The sequence below is a fragment of the Thunnus albacares genome, chromosome 7, assembly GCF_914725855.1.
Source record: "Thunnus albacares chromosome 7, fThuAlb1.1, whole genome shotgun sequence".
NCBI lineage: Eukaryota > Metazoa > Chordata > Actinopteri > Scombriformes > Scombridae > Thunnus > Thunnus albacares.
Genome location: NC_058112.1, coordinates 18,021,144 through 18,045,040, shown reverse-complemented (window position 1 = coordinate 18,045,040; position 23,897 = coordinate 18,021,144). Strand labels below are relative to the sequence as shown.

General features: G+C 40.1%; 2 protein-coding genes across 8 annotated transcripts in view; one reads left to right on the top strand and one right to left on the bottom strand.

The window, feature by feature from the left end:
* fkbp16 (FKBP prolyl isomerase 16) overlaps positions 1-23,897 on the bottom strand; it is a 70,747-nt gene that overhangs the window by 14,448 nt on the left and 32,402 nt on the right. For 2 of the 7 annotated variants that reach the window (XM_044355843.1, XM_044355844.1), the window contains exons 2-4: positions 17,934-18,727; positions 17,481-17,650; positions 16,778-16,866 (exon numbers count right to left, since the gene is read on the bottom strand). In XM_044355843.1, coding sequence (XP_044211778.1) covers positions 16,778-16,866; positions 17,481-17,650; positions 17,934-18,405 — 731 coding nt within the window. In that variant the 5' untranslated portion in view covers positions 18,406-18,727. The other 5 variants (XM_044355838.1, XM_044355837.1, XM_044355839.1 and 2 more) reach the window with 5 other exon arrangements.
* Positions 21,325-23,897, top strand: part of LOC122985292 (RNA polymerase II elongation factor ELL) — a 30,691-nt gene continuing 28,118 nt past the window's right edge. The window contains exon 1 of the mRNA XM_044355835.1: positions 21,325-21,462. Within this exon, the coding sequence (XP_044211770.1) occupies positions 21,325-21,462 (138 nt within the window). The remainder of the gene's footprint in view (positions 21,463-23,897) is intronic.

The window sequence follows — 23,897 nt, the reverse complement described above, 5'->3', positions numbered from 1 at the left end:
ATGGAAAGGCCAGCGACGTACCTCTCTCTGGTTTCTATGGTTACAACCTCAGATAGTACACTAATATACTGTCATAAATGTGGTGTGCAGCTTGTATGATAATACCAAAGCCAAGAGGATTTATGAGCTTGTTTATTATTTTTTTTACAGCGGTGAAAACAGGTCTTTTGCTGTTGTCATTCAGTGTTGTGTCTGTTTTGACTCTTGGATGGACATACAGCACCAGTACAGCCGTGCAAAGGAGCTTAGTTTTAATCCTGCCATTGGTGAGACGTCACAGCTGTTTTTCCTCGCCTGCTGCCACACTAGTTAATTTGCAGCAAAACAGCCTCCTATTACAGTCAGAGATCTAGAAACTAACAGTGTAAGGCCTTTCAACTGCTTTCCTCTCCTATTTGTTTTTATTTCCTCCTCTGGCAATGAGCCAATGAAACTGTGCTCGCAGGGATCAAGGGCAGCTACTGCCTAGATCCTGGTTGTTGAGCTCCTCAAAAGTCCCCATATAATCTACAGCAGATACCTAGGGAGAGGCAGGGAGACAATAAATAAAACCAGTGGCTAATTAAGTTGCTATAGCAACTGTGTTAGCAAATAATTCTGTACTTATGGTGTGTTCAGACAGATTGTGAGGGAATTTTCACTTTGCATCATTGGCGCGTATTTTACTGTCAGGCCTGTTCACACCAGCTGTACATTAGCGTAAGCTGGCTAGCAACAGACGCACCGACCGTGTCTGTGGGAGTGTCTGTGTTTTTGTGTTCAGTTCAGCCTCTAACTGAACTCAGAGTTCACCAGAGACTCCTGATTTTTTTCTGTTATTTCCCTCCAGTCTCTCTCCTTTCCCCTCTCGTCTCTGTACATTCATGAAGCAGGTTCATAAAGCTTCGGGATACATGCAAAATTTTTGCTCAAGTTGAAACTCGCGGGGATGCCTATACTTGTGCTTTTGAATTGACTTTATATGTAATCGTACCACTTCGCGTTCTGTCTGAACACACAGTTAGAATTACTGTTTTTCTGGCCACCTGACTACTGTCTTATATTCACTGAAGTTTTAGCTCTGGCTTGGTCTTCACCAACTATTGAGAAAAATATCTGTCTCTAGCTTGCTAGATGTTCGACTTTATTTACGAGTTACTTCTTAACTTTGTATCTTTGCTGTTTTTCATGTTTGGGAGGTGGCGGCTGAAACTGTACGATGAGAGCTATAAGACTCAATGATACAGCCAGTGTGCAGCCAAAATGATGAGCTAAAAGTAGCTAAAAGCTGCATAGAGCTGGCTGTTCTTAGTGGTTTGAGCACTTCAGGTCACCCTGTCATATCATTTAATGTGGAAAAAAAAATAATCACTTAATGGAGTATAAAACAATAAATCCTCATATAACTGAACACGTGAACAAGTGTGATGAATAATAAAGATGTTTATACATCACAACAAGCTTATTATTATCAAATACTTTACACCTTGTGTTAAATCAATTTCACATAAAACTAAATTTAACAATTTAATTACCCTTTTTGTCAGCTGTGAGCTCCATCTCTAACTCCTCCCCACAGTGAATGAGTGAATATTAAAAATAATCAAAGTTCAAGTCTGTTACACAAAACAACAGCTTTACTCTGACTCACAGGTGAGAACAAGTTTCAGATTCTACCTTATGCAACAATCTGAAATCTCTCAAACGTCTGGGTTTTGATGTGTGCAACCATCAAGATGAATAATTCCTCAAAAAAAAAAAAGAAGAGTTCAAAGCTTTTGGTGAGAGATAAGTGTGGATGAGAGCAATCTGTCTTACACAGAAATATATCACCAGGGGTCATTACCTGCCTCACTGTTATCTATAGAAGATATCTTATCCCAGGATTGACTCTAAATCCATAATCAATCAATATGAACACACTGAAGTCTCTGAGGTGTGCACGGTGCGGTCAAGTGGCAATTTCTCATGCAGCCCCAGGGACTGAGGTTTAGTTTCAGCGGATTCTCAGTGAGGCAAATGTGAAGCTGTAGTTAACGGCAATGACAGCTCAGTTCTTTCTTTGCACAGACGTTATGTCTACTGATTATATAAACCGAATCTCTGCCAGTTTTGGATTTCACTTTTGAACATCAAAGCTTTCTAAGTTACGACAAATTCTGAACGAGGAGCCAAAAATCCTGCTCTTTGACAGATGAAAGCCTCCTCTTGCATTACTGTTATACTTCACACACGTCTGCCTACTTCAATGGACAGACTGTTGCAAGAATTTTTTTTTTTGTTTAGATGAGTAATTCAATTTATAGTCAGATCAAAGTTTTTTTTTCTCTAAAAGTGTGATTTGGGCATTAAATATGGGTGGGACATCAATTATCATTCAACAAGGTTGCTGTTTGCCTCCCTCTGTGGTTGTGAACATTATAACGCCGGTGACCACAAGCTGCTCATTGCTTTATGTATGACATTCTGGCAGGGGAATAAATGTCATAAAGAGATATTGATCAGAAATTAATTTCCCTTCTAAGTCCGAGCTGTCACACATGCATGTGCTGAAACCAGATAACTCCCGCCGAGAAAATGTCACCGTTTCTGGAATATCATTTTGCAAATTGAGCACACAACAAACGGACAGCAGCTATCATGCTTTCCAAATGTTTATCAAATCAGATGTAACATTAAAGCTGTTGCTAATGTATACAGCTGCACCTGGCCTTCATGTCTTTAACGTTAGACATGTTTTAAGGGTAATTTACAAGCACAAACATAATGCGTACATGTAGATTTTTTTGAAGTTGCGCAGTGTGTACTTTGAACAAAAACACAATGATTGTCATTCACTGTTGCCCTCCTGTTATATCGCTGTCAGAGAGAAATATGACTGCCTCAGTGAGTGCGTTCTTTAATCTAACCGAAGATCCAAGATCCAGCTTCCTTTCAGCAGCAGCCGGCTCTGCTTCCCTCTGCAGCCTGTGAATCAATAGCAGCACACTGAACACCTGACTTATTAGTCAGGTTGTCACAGAGGAGCAGCCTGCTTCTGCCGGCTGAGTAGAGCAAATTTAGTGGGCCATTAGCACAATCCTTTGGTCTCTCTCTGATGGCCGTGCGGAGGTATGAGACCCGGAGCATCAATCATGAGTCAAACAGCCACATTTCTTAGGAAGAAGGGCTTGACTTTACTTGACCAAAGCCAGTGGCAATGTCATAGGTCAGTCTCATCACAGAGAGCTCAGAAAGCAAACACAGGCAGTCTATTTACAAGGAATTTCTGCCTGTTTTTGCTCATATTGTATTGGCAAACAGTTGTTTTCTTGCACAGATAATGCAGTGTTTTACTATACACAAGCTCACTTGTATTGTTCTTCACCATCTGGAAAGACAATATTAAACATTACCACAGCGCAACTAATTCCATCAGCTCTATCAAGCAACTGAGATTGTTTAATTTATAATGAGATCTCCAAAATTAATCCCTAAAGCTTAAACACTGCACATCTGATTTTGATTTTGCAGCAAGGATGTAAGTGGGAGCCTGCCAGTCATTAACTTTGAGTGGAATATATTGAAAGTCTATTGTACGTGTCTGCATGAGTGTGTGCCTGTGATAGACTGCTGCAGACACCTGATGACGGAGCACTGACGTCTCACAAAGATGAGTCACACTCTACATCCCCACTGACGGTACTTCTTCATACCCACCACACACACACACACACACACACACACACACACACACACACACACACACACACACACACACACACACACACACACACACACACACACACCAGTGCCACTTGTCACTCTGTTACAGATCTCTTTCCTCCAGGCTCCCAGGCAACACCTCGTCACCTCACATCGCTACACAGCAGCAGCACCAGACTGCTGTACAGACAACCAGCACAAAGCTTATTTTCTCAGATACATTGTTGTCTCTTCTCCTGCCAGAGTACATGATACATTCAGCATGTTAACCGGTACTGAGTGTGTGTGGTATAGCCTGACTGATACAGAATTTTTTAGGCTGATACTGATATTGATATTTGGGAGTTTATAAAAAAAAAAAAAAAAAAAAAAAAAGTATATATACATATATATATATATACACATATATATACATATATACGCAGTTTTGATAAGGTTCTCTTTAAGGATGAGGCTGGTGATTTTCTATATTTTTCTTCTTGTCAACAATTCTCATGTGTGAGTCAAACCAACAATGACCTCATCCTACTTACAAGTATGTGTGTGTGTGTATCCAAAACCTGATATATCTTATTCCTCTGTGCCGCAGACCTCTGTTATTGTCCTAAAACTATTAAAAACACGTCAATGAGCCACACAGCTGCACTGAGTGCCATGTTCATTTGTCCCTGAAGAGAGCAGTCACCGTAGTTTGTTTAGAAACAGCTCCAAAGAGTAGTAACAGTGATAAGATTGTAACTTGCGGAGAGAGGTTCTTAGTACGGCAGGCATTTCGCTAGCTTGGTGTGCTACATATCACAAAGTCTTGACTTTATACTACATTATAACTTTCTTTAAGAACAATACAAAGTCATTGTCATCAATACATATGAGTACAAGAGTTTTGTACTCATATGGCAATTTATATAAACTTAGCACAAAAAATAAGGAAATTTGTGTTTGGTAGATTATTTCTTTGTTGTAACAATGCTTCTTGGCAATAAATCTTATACCGTTGGAAAGCCTGTTTATTTCCCTTTTAATGGTGCCACATTTGTAAGGAACATGCATTTGTGGGATGAGCGGCAGAGCTGAGTATGTGGCTTGCGCCCATGAAAAATCTTCTCCGTCAATGCCAAACAGCTTATTTTGCTGTTGCTATTGACTCTTGTTTTGAGCTTCTGGTACCCCCAGGTGCTGCCAATCAGGTGCCTGACTGTCACCTGATTGGCAGCATCCCAAGAAGACGACACCCCAAGAAGACTGTTTCCTCACCCTGTCAGCACTTAGGTACCATAGGCTGTCTTCTACAGATTTGCAGTCAAGGTTTGCAGGACGATATGGCCGACGGCTCTCTGCCCAGACAATCCAGAACAGACTAGGGCTGCCAGGAGGCCTGCCATGACTACCCTTCACCGTCAGGCCCGTTTGCACTGGTGTCAGCAACACATGCACTGGAACCTGAACATGTGGAGGAACGTTATGTTCAGCGACGAGTCCAGATTCTGCCTAAAGCAGTTGGATTGTAGGGTCAAAGTCTGGAGAAGACGCAGAGAACGCTATGCTGATTGCTGCACCGTTAGAGTAAGAACTTTTGGTGGAGGCAGTGTGATGGTGTGGGGCGGCATCTCCCTCACTGGAAAAATGAGGCTTGTCATCATTGGAGGCAATCTCAATGCAGAGAGATATTGAGATGAGATTCTGCAACCAGTGGCAATCGCATATCTCCACAGTCTGGGACCGACCTCTAGCCTCCAAGATGACAACGCTTGCCCCCACAGAGCGGGGTTTATCAGAGACTACCTCCAGAATTTGGGAGTGGAGAGGATGAAATGGCCTGCCAGCAGTCCTGACCTCAACCCCATTGAACACTTGTGGGATCAGCTTGGGCGTGCTGCTCGTGCCAGAGTGACCAACACAACCACATTGGCTGACTTGCGACAAATGCTGGTTAAAGAATGGGATGCCATCCCACAGCAGTGTGTGACCAGACCGGTGACCAGCATGAGGAGGAGGTGCCAGGCTGTTGTGGCTGTGTAAGATTCTTCCACACACTATGGAGGGTCCTGTTTGTTAAATGAATAAATAGTTAAATTGACAATATGTCTTGTTTCTTCAAACTTCAATCATCCAATCCACCAAACACCAAACAAGAGTCAATGGCAGAATAAGCTGTTTGGCATTGGCAGAGAAGATTTGGCAAATTTTTCATGGGCACAACCCACATACTCAGCTCTGCTGCTCATCCCACAAATGCATGTTCCTTACAAACGTGGCACCATTTAAAAGGGAAATAAACAGGCTTTCCAGAGGTATAAGATTCATTGCCACGAAGCATTGTTACAACAAAGAAATAATCTACCAAAGACAAATTTAATATTTAATATTAATATTTATTTATATTCATATGGAGGTCTACGGCACAGAGGAATACGATATATAAGGCTTTGGATACACATGTAATACTTGTAAGTAGATCATTGTTGGTTTGACACATGAGATTTGTTGACAATAAGAAAAATATAGAAAATCACCAGCCAAATCCTTCAAATTTGTTTTTTTCATAGTTGCATCCCAGGAATATTCTGAGCAGAATGCTTTACACTTGAAAAATAAACTCTTTTTGACACTACTACTCTTTGTTGAACAAACTATAAAATGATGACACAAAACAAAGCATTTCTGCTCTTCAATTTCTCGTCATTTATTGGCTGACATGTCTGCCAATACTGATATATCTGCAATGAGTTGATATCAGCTGCTATATCAGCCTGACCGATTTATCTGTCAGGCTCTAGTATGCACACAACAAGTGTCAGTGTGTCATCAGTAAGTAACAGCTTGCCCCTCCACTGTCCCATCTGCTTCCATTCTGCTGGAGTTACAAATGAGCAGAATGTATAAAGTGGGTTCATGAGTTGCCCAGCAACTCCATGTCTGTTATCACCAGACAGTCTGTCTGAGCTTATGCTGCCGGAAAGTTGCATTCTTTTGAACTTTGAAACATCTATGCAGAATTGTAAAAATCGTAATAAGAAGTGACTTCTCTGAGCAACAAGTGACGAGTGGGACTGGGTGGTCCAGTGAGTCAAAGAATCCCAGAAACTGCTTCTGTGCTTGAGCAATGACAAGGGAGATTGAAAGCAGCTATGAACACAAAGTCAAGGGTACATAACACAGGAGAGTCAAGGCTGGCTTATGCCTGAATCAAACAAGTTAGTATGTCTTTGTGTTTATAGCTGTTCTGAAGGCGGATAGAAAATCCTGCCATCAGAGAGGGGGTGAGATCTGATAATTGTTCAAATACAGGGATATGGCACACACGTTTATACAGTCTTTACTCTAAGGCCTTCATAGTCTAACTTGCACACCTGGTCAATCGCTGCGTGAAGTAGCCATTGAACTATTGATTTTGGAAATTTACATAAATTGTTTAACACAGCCCTACCAAATATCGCCATCGAAAGGGTGTGGAGGGGGAGGGGATTTCAGACACAGTTTGACAATCTGACAAGCACTCTGATTGAAGCACACAAGGTGAAGGTTTTGAAATAATGACACTGTTTTCATGGAGTGCTCTTATATTTTACTTTAGAAACTAAATATTTAAGACAAACACATCAAACTGATGACACAGAACAGAGCATGCTTGCCTGTAAATAAAAGCACATTAGGTTTACTTTTGAAACCAGTTTTGTGTAGCCATCTATTCTTCGTCATGCTCTACTAATCTTCTCCCTCTGTGGGTGCGTATTGTGCACAGCAGGCATGGATGATTTGAAAAAAAAAAAAAAAAAAAAAGTGGCTGGCATGGGTAAGAAAGGTGCTGGTAGTGCTGAAGTGCCGTCTCACGTGTGTTCCTCCCGTGTGTCCCTCTTGCACGCCACGCTCTGGAAAACAGACTCTGTCGCAACATCGTGGTTATACAACACAGCACAGCTAGTGGCATAGTGGACAAGAGGTGATGACAGTGAAGCATGACTGTCTTGTCAGTGCTCCAGCATGTTTTGACGCCAACTTATGAGAGTTACACATCTATGATAATAAGACAGAAGTCATTGTTTTTGGCCCCCCTAACACCACCGGGAGTATAGCTAGTCACATACGGACGTTGACATCGAACCTTCATGCCCATGCCAGGAATCTTGGTGTCATCTTTGACTCGGCACTGAAATCTGACAAACAGATCAACTCTGTGGTGAAAGGTTCTATTTTCAGCTGAGAAACATTGCCAAACTAAAGTCCATCCTCTCTCTCAATGATATGAAGACTGTTACCACCGCTGTTACCATCATCATCAATCATCATCAATCATCAAGGCTGGATTACTGGAACTCACTGTACCGGGGTGTTGGCCAGTCCCATTTGCCTAACCAGCAATGAGACTCCTAACTGGCGCCAGAAAAAGAGACAGCATTACACCTGTACTAGCGTCCCTGCACTGGCTACCTGTCAAATACAGGATTGAATTCAAGGTTCTTTTATTTGTTTTTAAAGCCGTACATGGGCTGGCATCCCTGTACATTTCAGAACTCCTCTGCCCGTACTCCAACACTAGGCCTCTAAGATCCTCAGATTGCTTTTTAAGTGGGAAAGGGAGATCATGCCAAAACTTTGGAATAGATAAATTTCCCCCTCCATTGATACTTTTAAGACAAAACTCAAGATGTACATGTTTTCAATGGCCTTTGGTTGCTCTTAGCGGTTTTAGTATATTAGTATTTTTTTAATCTATTTGTTTTCTTTTTATTACGAATTGATATTTTTATTTTTAGTTTTATTCTGTTTTACATTTGTGCACATATTTTGATATTGCCTTGTATTTTATCATTGCCATTCATTGTTGTTGTTTGTGCCTTTTTGCTACTGATGTCCTTTCACTCGCTACTGTTGTGCCTTTTGCTATAATTTGTTCAGCACTTTGGTCAACTCCAGTTGTTTTTAAAACGTGCTTTATAGGTAAACGTGATGTGATTTGATATCAGAGGTGAAGGCAGGAGAGCAGGTACAGATTTTAGCCTCTCTGATATGGAGCTTATCAAGATAACATAATCCCTGGTGTGGAGTACTATTTATTATCATAATGGAAAACATCTTAAGAGAAAATCCAGTCTATATTTTTGGAAACAAGCAGCTATTAACAGCAACAGGTATCATGAGGATCGAGCCTGATAAATAAGAAAAACATGAACTTTAAAAGTCATCTCAGTGGAGGCTGGAGATCTCTTCATGAAGGGCCAAGGTGCTCATTTATATTTAAAAACTATATCTTCATATTACATTTTTAAAGATATCAAAAATGGAAGAAGAATACAATAAGTATTCGAATCACTGTCTTAAAAAGCCTGTTAACCCTGCAGTTATTCAGCAGCTAATGACAAGCAAAAAATGACAACCAAAGTTTCACTTATCAAAACAAACGCCATACTTGTGACCCACGCATGAGGATTCAAGAGCTGTGTAGGACCTGCTAACAAAGGACAAGGACTGCAGTGCAAGGAACTGGGCATTCCAAACCGGCTAAAAGCGTGGACAAAAAAAAGAATCCGCAAAAATAAATAAAAACTCTTAAAAAGTCATGTAAATTAAAATTAAGTAACTGAAAAATGAAACTGCACAAGACTAACAAAGCTATAACCACTGGTGGTCACGCAATACAAAGCCAGCTTTACTCCACTATCTGCTGTAAAAATATGCTATCTATCTAAAATTCAATAGAAGCACATTGTAGTTGAGGAGATTTACTGTCTTACTAAATACCCCCTGACCACGGAAAGCAGAAGTAGATATAACTGAGGGTAGTGCTATATTACAACCAAGGCTGTGTCGATGAGAGAGATAAGCCTCCTAGCAGTAGGGGAAAAAGGTAAACATCCAGGGAGATTAGATGAGGGACATGCACAGTTCAAACACTGGTCTGAGTGGCAAAATACTGCTGTGGCGCCAAAACAACCCACAATCTAGTTTTTACAGGTAAAACAAAGAGTCTATTCTGGTCGGAATTAATTCATACTTTTTAGTTTTAGGTCAATTCGTCAATGCGTCAAACTAATGTGGCAGTGGTTGTGGCAAGCAGAAAAGTGCATGCTGATTGAGAGCTGGCCTGATCTTATCTGGAACGTGCTACAGCTGTCAGAGCTTGCTGGTCTGCTCCAGGAGCATGAGGTCTGGGTGTGGTTTCTAGTTCTTGTGTTGTGCCGGGAAAGAGACGCACGGGGACTGAAAGCTACAGTAAAACTTGTTTAGGTCACGTGACCACACTGCCAAGAGTTCAGTTGTTTGTTTTGTTCACATCTGCCGCTGGAATCCTTCATTGAGGACAAACAGTGAAACAAAGAAATATGTTCTTCATGCTGGTGTCAGTTGCCCCAGACAGGCAATCGTTTGCTTAACTCATTTTGTACAGAGAGGAGACACTAATTTGGAGAAGAATGGTTTAAATTCATCATTGTGCTTTCCACAAAGGAGCGTCTCAAAGGTCACATTATTCATTTCACCCAGGTAGGTCTGCAGGGTGAGTCATGGCAGCTTCAACACAGAGAGGAACTCCACCTCACAGATTTTCTGAGTGGACATCATGCTTACGTATCTAGACACAGGGAAGGAGGGTGTGTGGGCATAAAAGTGACAGACACCAGTACAATCCCGCGTTGTGTGAGTCAGTGTACCTGTCTGATGGCAAGTAACAAGGGTAATGAAAAGCAGAACTGCCAGTTCTTGGCTGTATCATATTACATTGGGTGATAAAAACATTGAGATTGGTTTGTAAGTAGAGGAAGAACACACACATAAAAATCACAAATGGACCCCTGTAATTCATAGTAGAGATGAAGAAAGACACTGAGACCAAGTGTGCTATATATCAATTTCTCACATCTGTCAAAGGTAGCCCATAAGTATCCTTACTCATTGTAAGATCCCATTAATCACATTTCTGGCTTGACACATTCTCTGTGAATCTCTTGGTCTGCATGCCTGTCTGTTCTGAGAAATGTCACTGTTACCTTTTACAGTTGCATTCCCTGCTGGATATAGGTGTGCCCCAGAGGCCACGGGGGAAAGGCTTCTGCACTTGCCAAGTTCTTCAAGAGCGTCAACAAAGATTCCCCTTGAGCACATTCCCAAGAAAAGGTTTCAAAAGGTCAATGCACGTTATCTATTAGTTCTGGGTAAACATTTGATATTGTATGTCAAACATAAGGTCTGCACATGGACTCCAATCAAATATTTTATGTTACAGTTGGTTTCCTTTCTGTTTCCTGGTTCTGCAGGTCAAAACTGTGACCTGATGCTGTCATTTTGACCTGATGACAACCCACCCTGGAGGAAAACACTGTGTGATATAATGGTTACATAAAAAAGAAAATGTGCAGGCGCTTATCTATGATGACCTTTCATAACCGTACAATACTTATCTAGGATTCTCTTTATTGCCTGCGTCCTGAAAGAAAATTATTGATTGTTTGTTCATATGATTAAATTAGTTCCTTTTTCAGTTCTTATTCTCTAATATTTCTTTATATCAGACATTGAATGCCTGTCTTGATGAAGCCTGGTGGATGGATAGACAATAAGTTCAGGACTTTATTATTCTGTCCCTTGCAAAGTCTGATATGTTGTATTTTATAAATATATTATAATGTTGTCAATATCCCAAATCAAACCAAAAATCCATGTATTGTATCCATCTTGATGTATTTATGCATACACTATTATAAACATGAGACACTGGTCACTATTTACCTGCACACTCTGACAGCCCAGCAGAAGGAACAAGAAAACAACACAAGGTCAAATTAAACCACACAGCCTACTAACATGATGAATATTATGCAATAACTGTCAGTCATGACGGTGAGAGTTACACTGCTTTCCCATGAACTGAAGCTTCATTCAGCTCGCTCCACCCTGCCACTACACAGCCAGATCAGTGAGACTGGTGTAATCAAGGCTCCAGCAGCCATCAAACCCACTTCCCCCGGGATCAAAGTGAGGGAGATTCCTCCCTCACTTCCCACAGTAGAACTTGTTTGTTTTTCTCCCTTCGGAAACGGACAATGATAGCCATCTGGTGTGTCTTCACAGTGTCTCTACTGTTCCATTAAAGGATATTTGTTTAGTATGTGATTATCTACTTGCATGTTGTGGTTCACAGTCTCTGCAGGTAATCTGTTGGTTTGGAGTTACTGAAGGTAATTCATTATCAGTGTTACTCCATGAGGGATACCTCTGGGTTTAGTCCTGGGTCCCTTATTGTTCTCTCTATAGATGCTACTACTATGAAATAGGGCTGTCGCAATAACTGCAATATTGCAATACGGTGCAATAGATGCAAGCTAACTTGGCACCCAGCCCTCATAACAGAGCCGGGCTCAGGGTGAGCTGACTGGGGGTCAGTGCTAATGGTTTTATGTTTAAACTCTCCCAGGTCACCGCACAGTCCAGCAGGCTGCCATTTAACATGTGAGGTAAAGTAGGTTTCCACCAATCATACAATCTACAGGTGCGTCCTGCCAGACTCCATTCATAAATCTCAGGTTAAACAGGATTCAGCTATAGGCCAACGTTGTTTCCTGCGACGACACGATTTAAAGCATTTTCCTTGTCTGTCAGGTACTGCTGCCCAATTATGGCGCTTATACCACATACTGCACTGTTGAGCCACCCTAAATCTCCACAGGGGAAATTCCTTCACTGCAACAGCCCTACTATGAAAATTATTATTATAACAATACAAAATCAGTTTTCATTGCTATGCAGATGACATTCAAATATATTTCCCAATAAAACCCAGCGACCTAGCTCAGCTGATCACACTGACATACAACTTACTGAAAATAAAACTTTTCAGTAAGAGATTTTATTATTTGGACATCAATCTACCAGTGATGTCATAACTGAGAACCTGGATCACATGTCTACATACATCAGACCACATGCCCCAATACTGTGATATTTGTGAATGTTGTAAATTTTGACAGATAAATACATTCAGGTTTTGATTTAATTATTTTCCAACTTTTTATATTAAATTAGGAACTTCCCACCCACAACTGACCTGGTGTACAGTTGTTCATGCACTAACATCATATTATCATGATTTAACTACTGCAGCAAATAATATTTTCATAATTTTCCAGATTGATAATTCTTTCTCCAATTAGTGCAGAATGCTGCTGCTACACTGTTTCCCAGATATTAAAGGATGTTAAGAGTCTAGAGCCATGCTAGCAGTTATTAACCTGACCCTGACCTCTTTGGTCCACATCCCTGTTTTTTAAATTCTTACCTTTTGTTTTTTAAAGTGCTGTTTGTGTTACAGATGTATTTACTCCCCATATTACCAACACGCCCCTTAGATCCTTCTAACATGGTTTGTTAATCATCCCACAGCACAGTCAGCTTTTTCATTTTTGAACCTTCTGTAGACTGTGGATTAATTTGATGATTGATTCCCTTTTAATGCTGGTTTACATTTTTAACTGTTTCTGTAGGTTTAATGTGGTTGATTTACACTGAATATAGCCTAGCCTTTCTTTGTTTAAAAAATGAACAAAAATTAGTTTGTTGCCTTTGTTTGTCCTGTGTGTATATTGATGTGGTTATGTCTGCATACAGTACATTTTTTCTTTTGTGTAAAGCACTTTTCTACAAACTTATTTTGTTTATGAATCACTATATAAATGAACTTGAACTGGAGTACTAATCGTAAACAGCACACAATCCCCTTTTGACACATTGACGCAACACTACAGTGATTAACTGGCTGACATTGTCCATCTGGACTATTAATTTCACTATGACACATCCCAGTGGTCTAATTAACTCCACTTCAACATGTGCCGGTAAGGTAGTTCGAAGTCGTGTTGAGAGAAAAAGTACGCCAACACCTTCGCTGCCAGAAACGGGATTTGAGCTGTTTATGTTTGTTGACAGCCAGCCAACGTAACCTTACGGTGCACCATTTCAGACTGAAGAAGTTCTTAAATGCAGCATGTAGCTAGAAACACATGTATAGACTGTACATAATGCAGACTTGTTTAACTGTGGTTTCTTCTTTGGCAAGTTTAGCTTTATTCAGATGAAAATAAAGCAGCTGCTAGTGAGACTTAACGTTGTTGACTTTGGGGTTGTGCAGGGCTGAAGAGGCAGACTCTCGCTGGCCCCTGGAGGTTTTATGAGTGTTAAAGTTGCGCCCGTCCAGAGATCAACAGATGTTGGTTTCCACTGCTCTCTGATAATGACTTGCTGACTGAAGGGATGCAGTCTGTGTCTCTGACTAAATAGTATCTCTCAGTGAGGAATAGTTTTGACATGTCTGCTGTTCCTCGGAAAGGTCAGAGAAAAGGAGTATTTCGTCACATCTCGTCTTTCAAAGTCTCTGGGCTTTAATGTCTCCCGGGAAAAACATCATTGTTTCTTATAGTCGATTCAGTCACGACCAGCGTATCTGTTGTAATCAATCATGGAAATGCTCCAGACTTTTCCAGCAGTGTTCATTATCCTTCTATTCACCTTTTTTTAAACTTGCAGGTTTGATCCATTGACTGTATATAAAGATGGACGTCATGACAGCTCCCCAAAAGTGAAGCCAAAACATCTCGATCACCCCCTGGTAGCTGGCTACAGTATAGGTCATAAATCCCATCCCCTCCATGTTAGCAGATGGGACATGAGCCAAACTAAAATATCAAATACATTTTTCCCAAAGATGGTTTCTGTCATATTAGGTAGTTCTTATCACGCTGATATTTGTCCAAGTGCTCATTTTTCTGATAAGTTTGTTTTTAATTAGTCATTTGACAACATAAAAAGAGGGTGTGACATCATGATTGACAGCTGTGACAGCCGCTCTTAAACCTCTGTCACGCGGCGGGATGGCTGAGGGAGTGTGTCATCCCACCGCTCAACTCTACTGCGCAGACTCTGGCGGCAAATGATGTGACATAAGCGAGATGGCAGCTCCCAGAAAGGAGATATTTTGGCTTCACTTTTGTATAGTGGTAGGAATTGGAGACGTGTTGTCCATATTTATATACAGTCAATGGTCTGATTACATGCAGCCAGCCCATCACCCACACACTGAGCAACAGACCACTCCACTGTGCTGTGTTGAATCATACAGTCTGACCAGCTTTGCACACTGCTCTGATAAATAACTGTGAAGTGCTCTTAGCGGCACTGTTTGCAACAGGCGACTGACAGAGTTCAATCAATGCATGCACCAGGAAAACACGGAGAGACTAATGAGATTTTCCCTCATTGTGTGTCCCTCATTTTACAGCACAGACATGCTGAGGCTGTCAAATCTACTTTGACAGCAGTCAACATGCAGTCTGTCAGGGCTAGTAATTGTTATTTTTGTCTGCTTATTTTTTTCAAATATTTCTTTTTGTTAAATACTTTCGTAATAGACTTTAACAGGCATGTTTAGTAGATGAGCTTATCCAGAGAAACATACCATGAATGATAAGGAGAGGGTTCATTGTCTTGCTCAAAGCCCTTCAGGGATTGGAGACCTAATGAGTTTTCCATTACTGGATGGTCTGCCCTGCTGCTGGAGTATGTTCAGTTAAGTTTGTAACATACTGTTTCTTTACATAATTTCTTGATTTTCTCATCTGTCTCACCAAATCACCAGCAAATGTATTTAACTTCAGTGACTGAAGAAAGTCAGATTCAGGGCAATAAGCAACCTCAGTAACTTAATCATGTTTAAAGAACTGACACGAAGCTCTGATTGTCTACCTTATGGTACAGCTAAATTTGACTCCACAGCACACAACCCTAATCAGCTGCATCAAAACAATCATTAACTAACCTCCCGTTGCCTCCCCCGTTCTCTGCCTCCTTCTAAACACGGAGGCCGAGACTCGAGACAACAACTCAGAGACTCCTCGCTCATATCCCATCAACCCCTTCACAGAGCTCCATAACACAAACAGGACGTCACACAGACACACAGACTTACAGGAAAAACACAAAGTTCAGTACATCTGAACATCACGTTGCCAACAGTGTTCAGATGTACAGTAGCTTATTGTAGTTTTAGACTGACAAACGGATTCAGAACATAAATTTAGCCCTACACTCTGCACCTTTTCAGGCTTTTACTGCCACATGATAATTCTGGGTGCATGTTCATGTTTGTTTTTGTACATTACTCCTCTGTACAGCTACTCTGTTAATGGTACACCATGTTCTACATAACCATTCTGATATCACGGCCGAGCACATAACCAAAAAAAAATTCTGGTAAGCGCCTCATTTTAGAGTTTTATTCAGCTTTTATATCAACAACATGTGAGTTTCAGTTGACAATAACTGATTGGAGAACTGCTGTCCACTCTGAGCACATATTGCTGAAGGCTGAGTGTTTGAAATGGTGTAATAATGTTTCATTTGCTCTAATGGGTGTGGGCTTATTACACTGGCACAGAGTTGATATTTTCACTTTCAGAATTAAATTAATGGTCACAATTTTGCCGTTTATGAAATTGCTTCATATACAGCGTATTACTGCCTGTCTAAAGAGCCAAGTAGGACAGAAAGTAATTTGCTAATCAACCAAATCAAAAATTTAATTACATTACGCACATTTCCTATTAAGTTTTGCCTCTCTCTCCCCTAAAACATTTAAAAATTTTTACCCATGTATTTTCATTGATATTTTAGTATCACAGCACAAGTCACCCTGGTGCATTATTGTCTCATCCTCGTAGCTAAAGTATACATGAAAGTGGTGTTCATCAGTGACTCACCAATCTCTTCTGTGTTTATACTGGCTCTTTAATGGTGTAAAGGTTATAAACCTAATCCATTGGCTGTAATACGAGTGGTGTCCTCCCATAGGTTGGGAGGTTACAAACACACCATTGATAGGCCGCCTCTGAATAGTGTTAGGAGGAAGCCATCTGCTCCTGTTTATGGTTCATTAACCCTGCTACCCTGGAAAACCAGGCTGCCCCCACAGCAACAGGTACAAGAGGTCAGAGACACAGATATCACTTCTATGAATAAACTGACAAGTGTGTGTTTCTGCCTCTATGTGCTTCTTAATTCAGATGTTTACCATTCAACAGCAATAACTGGAAAATCCTTACTTAATCCTTACCTTCCCAGAAGTCCATAGGCATACTGTGAATCTGCCAGCAGCAATGTGATCTCGCCCTTCTGCATGGATATAACACACTCCTCCAGGGCCTGCAGGTGTCAAAAGTGTGTGTTAGAGGGCTGACTGAGCACGTTGGTAATGTTTTATTTTATGGATGTGTAATTTCCGAATAATGTCGAATAATTTCCAAGTTTCCTGAAAAGAACAATGTAATTTGGCGCTAATTATGGGGGAAATAGAGGGTGTTCGGTTTGCAGACAACCATTTAATTCATTCCAATTCATTTCTAGTGCAACCAAGAAAGTCTTTCAGTCAGTGCAGCAGGTCAGCTAAACTTGAAAAAAATGCAAATTTTGTCTACATTTCAAGATAAATTGAGAATAAAGTTTCCAATAATTAACAAATATTTGCAAAGATTTTTTTTTTCTCTTGTAATTACTACTAAATTACAATTATTTCCTGGAAACTTCCTGGAAAATTATGGACCTGTAAAATAAAGTGTTACTTGCATGTTTTATGTGAAGCTTTTACAAATCAACAGAACTGTGTATTGTGCATTTTAATGTATTTTATTGACTCAAACATTAGTTAATGAATCTTTATCATCCATCTACCAGCTTTTTGCCTATTTTCACAGTCTTGGAAGTGTGACGCACCACAACAGCTGCTCTACTAAAGAGGCTGAAGAGTCAAAAGCTTTTACCTGGTTCACATCTCCCTCTCCAATAACAAAGACAAGCTTGCAGTCCTTCTCCACCACAGTACGGTCCTCCAGGACACACTGCATCTTCACAGTAACCTCCTGGCCCCAGGTGGGCTGCGGGGCGGACGGGTCCCCGCACTCCAGCACTTTCTTCCTCAGCAGCCGGTCATCTGCGTGTAGCAAGGAGAGGTCATGTTGAGGGAAAGGAGGTTAATCTGCTTGTTGTTAGCAAACATGTGCTCAGAAATAGCCACAAACACGCCAACCTTCATCTCAGTATCGTTTTGGCCATTTTTCCTCTTTTGTGGTTACAATTCAAAATGATATGTGATAGTGAGTTCAATACATGAAGTTAGTGGTATTTATTGCAAGATTAGAGCTGCCTATCAATATCATGTGTAAAATGTGTCTCAACCTGTAATATCTTCTATAGTGATGCATCCTCAGGCCTACCTGTAATGTCCTGCCAATCTTCTTTCACGAACAGCTCCTCAAAGGTCGAGGAAGTCCATTCCTCCATTGCATATTCTGGAAAGAGACTCTCTGCTGAGCTGTCCCTCTCCAAAACCTCGTCATCTGTTGATGGGTCTTGGAATCGCACCATCTTCCAGCTGTTTGTTTTTCTCAGTTTCCTACGTTCTTTGCATTCTGTCTCTCCTGTTTCTTGCTCCGGCTCAGTGGGGCTTTTTATCTCAGTGCTTTTAGTCTCTCCTGCACAGCTCTCTGTTTCAACCTGCTCTTTCTCACACGGCTCCTGGCTTTCCTCTGCAGGCCCACAGGGCAGCTCGGTGTGACCGTCCCTGTCAGCAGGCTCAGAAGTGGCGTCTCTTACCTCAGGCTCTGTAGGCTCCACTACGGGGTCCTTATGGTCTTCACAGCATGGCTCCTCCATTTTACCACAGAGAGCGATGGACACCATCTGCATTAGTCTCCAAAAGGGATGATCCTTCTTGTCCAACCTATGCTCCACTTAGGTGCAGGTTAATAGTTCTGTTTTGAATCAAACTCTGCCGCCTACGCTCTGGAAAAAAACTGAAATATCTCCATGATATAATATTTACAAAGATCCATGTTGTGTTTCATTAAATCCAACTCAGAACACATCCCTAAATCCTGACTTCCTCTTCAGTTTTTTTTTTAAACCTTCGTCCCGCCCGCAGCTGCGTAGTTTCTGCAGTTCTGTTGCACTTTGACCTCCTCTCTCTCCTACTTGTGTCCGTTCAAGTCTGCACAGTCCAGTGATGTGGCTGCAACAAAAAATGATCAATGTAAAGAAACTGTGCAGTGCAACGAAGCACTCTCAGCCAGCAGGCTTGTGCAGTGGTAATCTGCAGGATTAGAAGAGAAAAACCTAATCTGCCAGAACGTCTGTAAGCTTCTTAATGACTTCACTGTCGTGCTCCATAACGCAGTTTCCATGAATGCAATCTACCAACAAGATTTCAGCACATACAAGCTCTAACTTAATTTGCTTTGAGCTACGTTGGGAGATTTTTATTTTCACTTTTTAAGAAGAGCTACAACACTCATAGAATAGCTGTAGCAACCTGCGGGATGTAACTGGATTACAGATTACATACAGTGTGTTTATGGTATGAAACATTTCATATCATGTGCATAATTCATTTGGGGGTATTTAACACTATTCTTAAATTGAAAGAAGTTTTTGAGCCAATCCAACTTCTAAATGAGGGTTTTTAACAGAGAAACAAAATGATGCCGCCTTAAAATGGACACAAATGTTAAAATGTAAATACTTAATAAGGAAGAGTTTGTTCTTTTCAGTGGTGCATATTTAATTTTGCAACTTTGTTGACCAGTAAATTCAGCAGACTTGGGTCTGTAGACTTTGAACTAAATGGATATAAGCAACATTTTGGGGTAAAATTAGGATTTATATAACAAACTCCTAATAGGATTTATCTCATCTAAAAGCACTGCAGCCATAAATAAACTTAAAGGCTTACTTAAAAAGAGATGTGTTACCTAAAAAACATTCACTTGTTTACAGAGCCTTTAAGATGTTAGAAATCTATCATTCTCAGGAAAGGAGCAGCACAGAAAACATTCTCCACTTGTTATACGGCCGCATCACTGATAAATGATCCACTTCACATTTTATCAAAACAAAGCTGATCTTTGAGGGAAACTTGAAGATACAGTTTATGAAGGCAACAGCAGTATTGCGGGAGAAGATGGGACTGATGCAACACTAATAATAGACAGACATCAACATCCTCCAGGCCATATTGTAAATAAACACTGCATTATTGACTGTGAGGCTGCTCTTTAATCCACAGCCAAAGCATGTTGTCCGTCAAGGATTAAATTAATCCAAATCCCATATTTGTCGTTTAATTTCTCTGACACACAGAAATTATACAAATACTGCACTGTGGAAAAAAGCTCCTTTTTGGCATTTGTTTGGAGTTTCTTATTTTACTATTTACAGTGGTGGGATGTAAGTAAGTACATTTACTTACTAGTGATTTGCTTAAGTAGAATTTTGAGATACTTTACCTGAATATTTCCATATAATGCTACTGTTTTACTTCTACTCCTTTAATTTTCAGAAGAAAATACTGCACTTTTTACTTTAATCTCATAGCTACAGTTTTGGGTTAATATTTTCATTCAAAACATATGATGATCTTATAAAATATATGCTGCTTTATCATAGAAAAAACTATTATACAAACAGTGTACAAACTTAAAATGAGCTCAACCTTGGCCGGCTACAATATTCAGATTCTGCTTACATGTCAATGAGTCAGAAATAATAATCCAATTTGACATATTATATAATAATTAGAGCTGAAATGATGAGTCAACGACCTGTCCAGGGCGTACCCCGCCTCTCGCACAATGTCAGCTGAGACTGGCTCCAGTTCCCCTGCAACCGTCTAGAGGATAAGCGGTAAAGAAAATAGATGGATGGATGGATGATTAGTCAATTAATTGATTAATCCAGTGACAGAAAATTAATCAGCACCTATTCTGATATTCAATTAAGTGTTTTAGTCATAGTTCAAGCAATATGCCAGATATTTGCTGGTTCAGGCTTCCCAAAGGTTTCTATGCTTTTCTTTGTCTAATATGAAAGTAAACTGAATTTCAGTTTTTCAGACAAAAGAAGCTAAATTAATCTCACTTTTGGCTCTTGGAAAATGTGATGAGCAATTTCACATTTTTTTTTGACATTTTATAGACAAAATGTTGATTAATCAATAAAGGAAATAATTGCTGGTTGAAGCCTAAATAACAATATAACAAGAAAGTACTTTTACTTTTGATACTTTGAGTATATTTTGCTTATAATACTTATGAAGTTTTACTCAAGTAAAGGATCTAAATACTTCTTCCACCACAGACTATCTGTTCAGGAATAAATAAAGTTTTTCATTCAATTTCTATACAAAGTTTCTCTGCAGTGCACAAGTACATCTGTCATACAATTGTCTGCAGGTGAATTTGTACTTTCTTGTGTGCGTATGTGTGTGTGTGCGTGTGTGTACTGCAAAAATACACAAAATGCACTGACCAAAATCAAGTTAGTGGAGTGCAGCTTGGGCCAAATCCAGAGCAAAAAATAGATCAAAGACAAGATAAATACCAGCTGGAAACTCTGAGGGCACAAGTGGCCGAGTGTGACCTGGAAACCGAAAGCTAAAAAAAAAAAGTTTCTTTACTTCATACTTCAGGTGTGTGTGTGTGTGTGTGTGTGTGTGTGTGTGTATGCGTACGTGTGTGTTGGTGTGTTATGTGTGTGTGTTAGCCCCGCCCACACGCTCTCTCCTCCGTGACGTCTCAGGGAGAATGTCGCCAATAGCCTTCAGTTGTAGAAATGGCAGCGCTGAGACAGGAGCATCGGTATGGGCTCTCCTGTGGCAAAATCAACAAAAACACCCCAAATCAAACTCTTTATCACGTCAAACTCACTGACACTGCCATCCGGACCCTCGAAGCCTACCAGAACCTGAAGGTAAGAAAAAATTATCGGCTTGAACTTTGTCGCTTGTGTGTGTCTGTATGTGTATGTAGCCTGTGTGTGTGTGTGTGCGTGTGTGTGTTTTTTCCCATCTATATTTTCTTTTTTTTTTTTCCTCGATCGCCTCCCAACTCCGGGAACTGTAAAAAATCCCTGTTCGGAAACACAGGAAATAAAAAAAAGTAAATAAAATAGTTTAGTAGCTTTGCGGACTGCTCATAAATCATCGAGGAAAGAATTAGTGGCAGATAAATGTAGGCTGTGTTGGTTTATTCTGGCTCTGTTACAGTAGAAGGAAGCTTGATTTATTGTGATCATAACAGGCAATTCAATAGACTTTGATGAATGAAGGGATTTCATTAAATTCTCCTATAAGCCCTGAGTAGAGTTTGTTTTGAGCGAGGGGGGGGAGCCGAGGTTATTTTGACTTGTGCATGTTTACCAAAGCGTAATCTCCCGAAAAACCCATAAAGTTCCCATATGACAGAGGTTTGTGATTATGCCCTGAGCTTTAAAAGCCTGCTGTTTTCTCGGTTTTTTTCCATGCATACATTACAGCTGAAATTCATTATTTAGATTATGGGCGAATACAGATGATTGTCAGTCATTACATTTTTTAGAGGCTGTTTTTTTCCTGCTGGTTTCGCTCTCGGGAATAAATTAATGAACAAACTATCAAGCAAATTATTCGACTCCTCTGATACTGGGGACTGTTTTATTGCTTTGGATAGCTTTTACGGTCCATTAGATTAGACCGAGATAATTTAGTCTATCCAAATGGTCCTTCCCAGAGCGACGCTTGATAAGACAGTTAGCCCCACAGTTATGACTGTAGCAGGAGGCTCGTTTGCTTGAGTTTTCTTCTGAGCCGTCAAAACAAATAAGTCTTATTTGCGTGTGCGCCACAGTCGCGGGCCTTATTAAAGCTAGTCCTAGATGTGGGAATCGGTGGTTTAAGCGTTTGATTCCGCATTTTGTGTGGCAGGGCTCGGTAAAAGTTGTTGCTGGGCTCTTGTGTATTATTGTTTTTTGCCCTTTACGCGGCTGGAAGCCCGCCCAGCTCCGGAGCTCATTGGACAGCCTGACAGCTTCCTCCAGGCCACAGCAGGCAGGAGAGGTTACTGCCAAGTTTTCCAAGTCAAAGACCACCCCAGATAACACAGTTTTAGACTCCCACTGTGGTGTGTGTGGGCAAGATTTTGTCCACAGGAATCTCCCAACCTGAGAGAGTTTCTGTTATTAGATTTTATTTATGAATTGCATGTCTGTTGTAGGTGTGCAACCTCAAAAGTCATCATTATACATCATATACTAGGCCATAGCCTTTATGTCAGATTAGGGCTGCAACTAAGGATTATTTTGATTATTGTTTTCTCATTTATGTGTTTGGTTGTAAAAAAAAAAAAAGACAAAGTAATAAAAAAAATACAATGATTAAATTTCCCAAAAGCCCAGACTGATGCCTTCATGTTGCTGGTTTTCTACAAGCAGCAGTCCAAAACCTAAAGATATTCTTTCTTTCTTTCTTTATTAGGATTCCCTTTAGCACCAGCATTAGCATTGACTATTTTTCCATACAGTCATACACATTTATACACACTATAGCCACATAAACACAACAAGCAAATTAACAATCAAGTACATACAGAAGGAAAACAAAATTGTCATCCTTTTAACAGACATTAAGCCAAAAGCACAATTATAAATCAATCACAATTCCTCAAGAATTCATAGAAAATTAGATTTTTTTTCTTCTTCCTACAAATAGTCATTCCTAATGAACATAAATCCTTGTCTGAATGACCTTCTTAAATTATATATTTATCCATCCTGCGCTTTCACACATTTCACCTTTCACCATTTTTCCTAGTTTACACACACAGTTTGATTATGGTTCCTGAAATATTTTGAGATCCTCACCTGGCTCTATACATGTATCATACTTGTTTTCACTTTAGGTAGCATGAACCTTCTTTCTGTTGCATATCGTGTTTGATAATTGTGTTGAGCAAACTAAGAGAATAACCTTTCATATAATAACTTTGGGATTGTGTCACCAGTACATTTCTGACAAACCTAACAAAGAATGGGTGGATCTCTGACTGACAGTTAGTCAACTCAGACTGTCATGCATGTCTATTACATCAGTTCTGTAAGAGCACTGTAGAGTACAATGTGCTGCTTTAATTTGAGCTACTTGTAATTTTTTTTTTTATCTCTCTCATTGAAGCACTGAAGACCAAATCATGAAACCGTAAACAAGCTGTGACAGAAAGCACTGAACCTGTCTAATGACTAATAATCTGGTGGCATAAATTTTAAAACTCTTCTCACAACTGACACAACCCTCTCCATTTTACTTACAATGTTATCAATTTGTTAATTTGATAATTAATAATCCATGGTTCCAATCTAAGGTTAAAACCAGA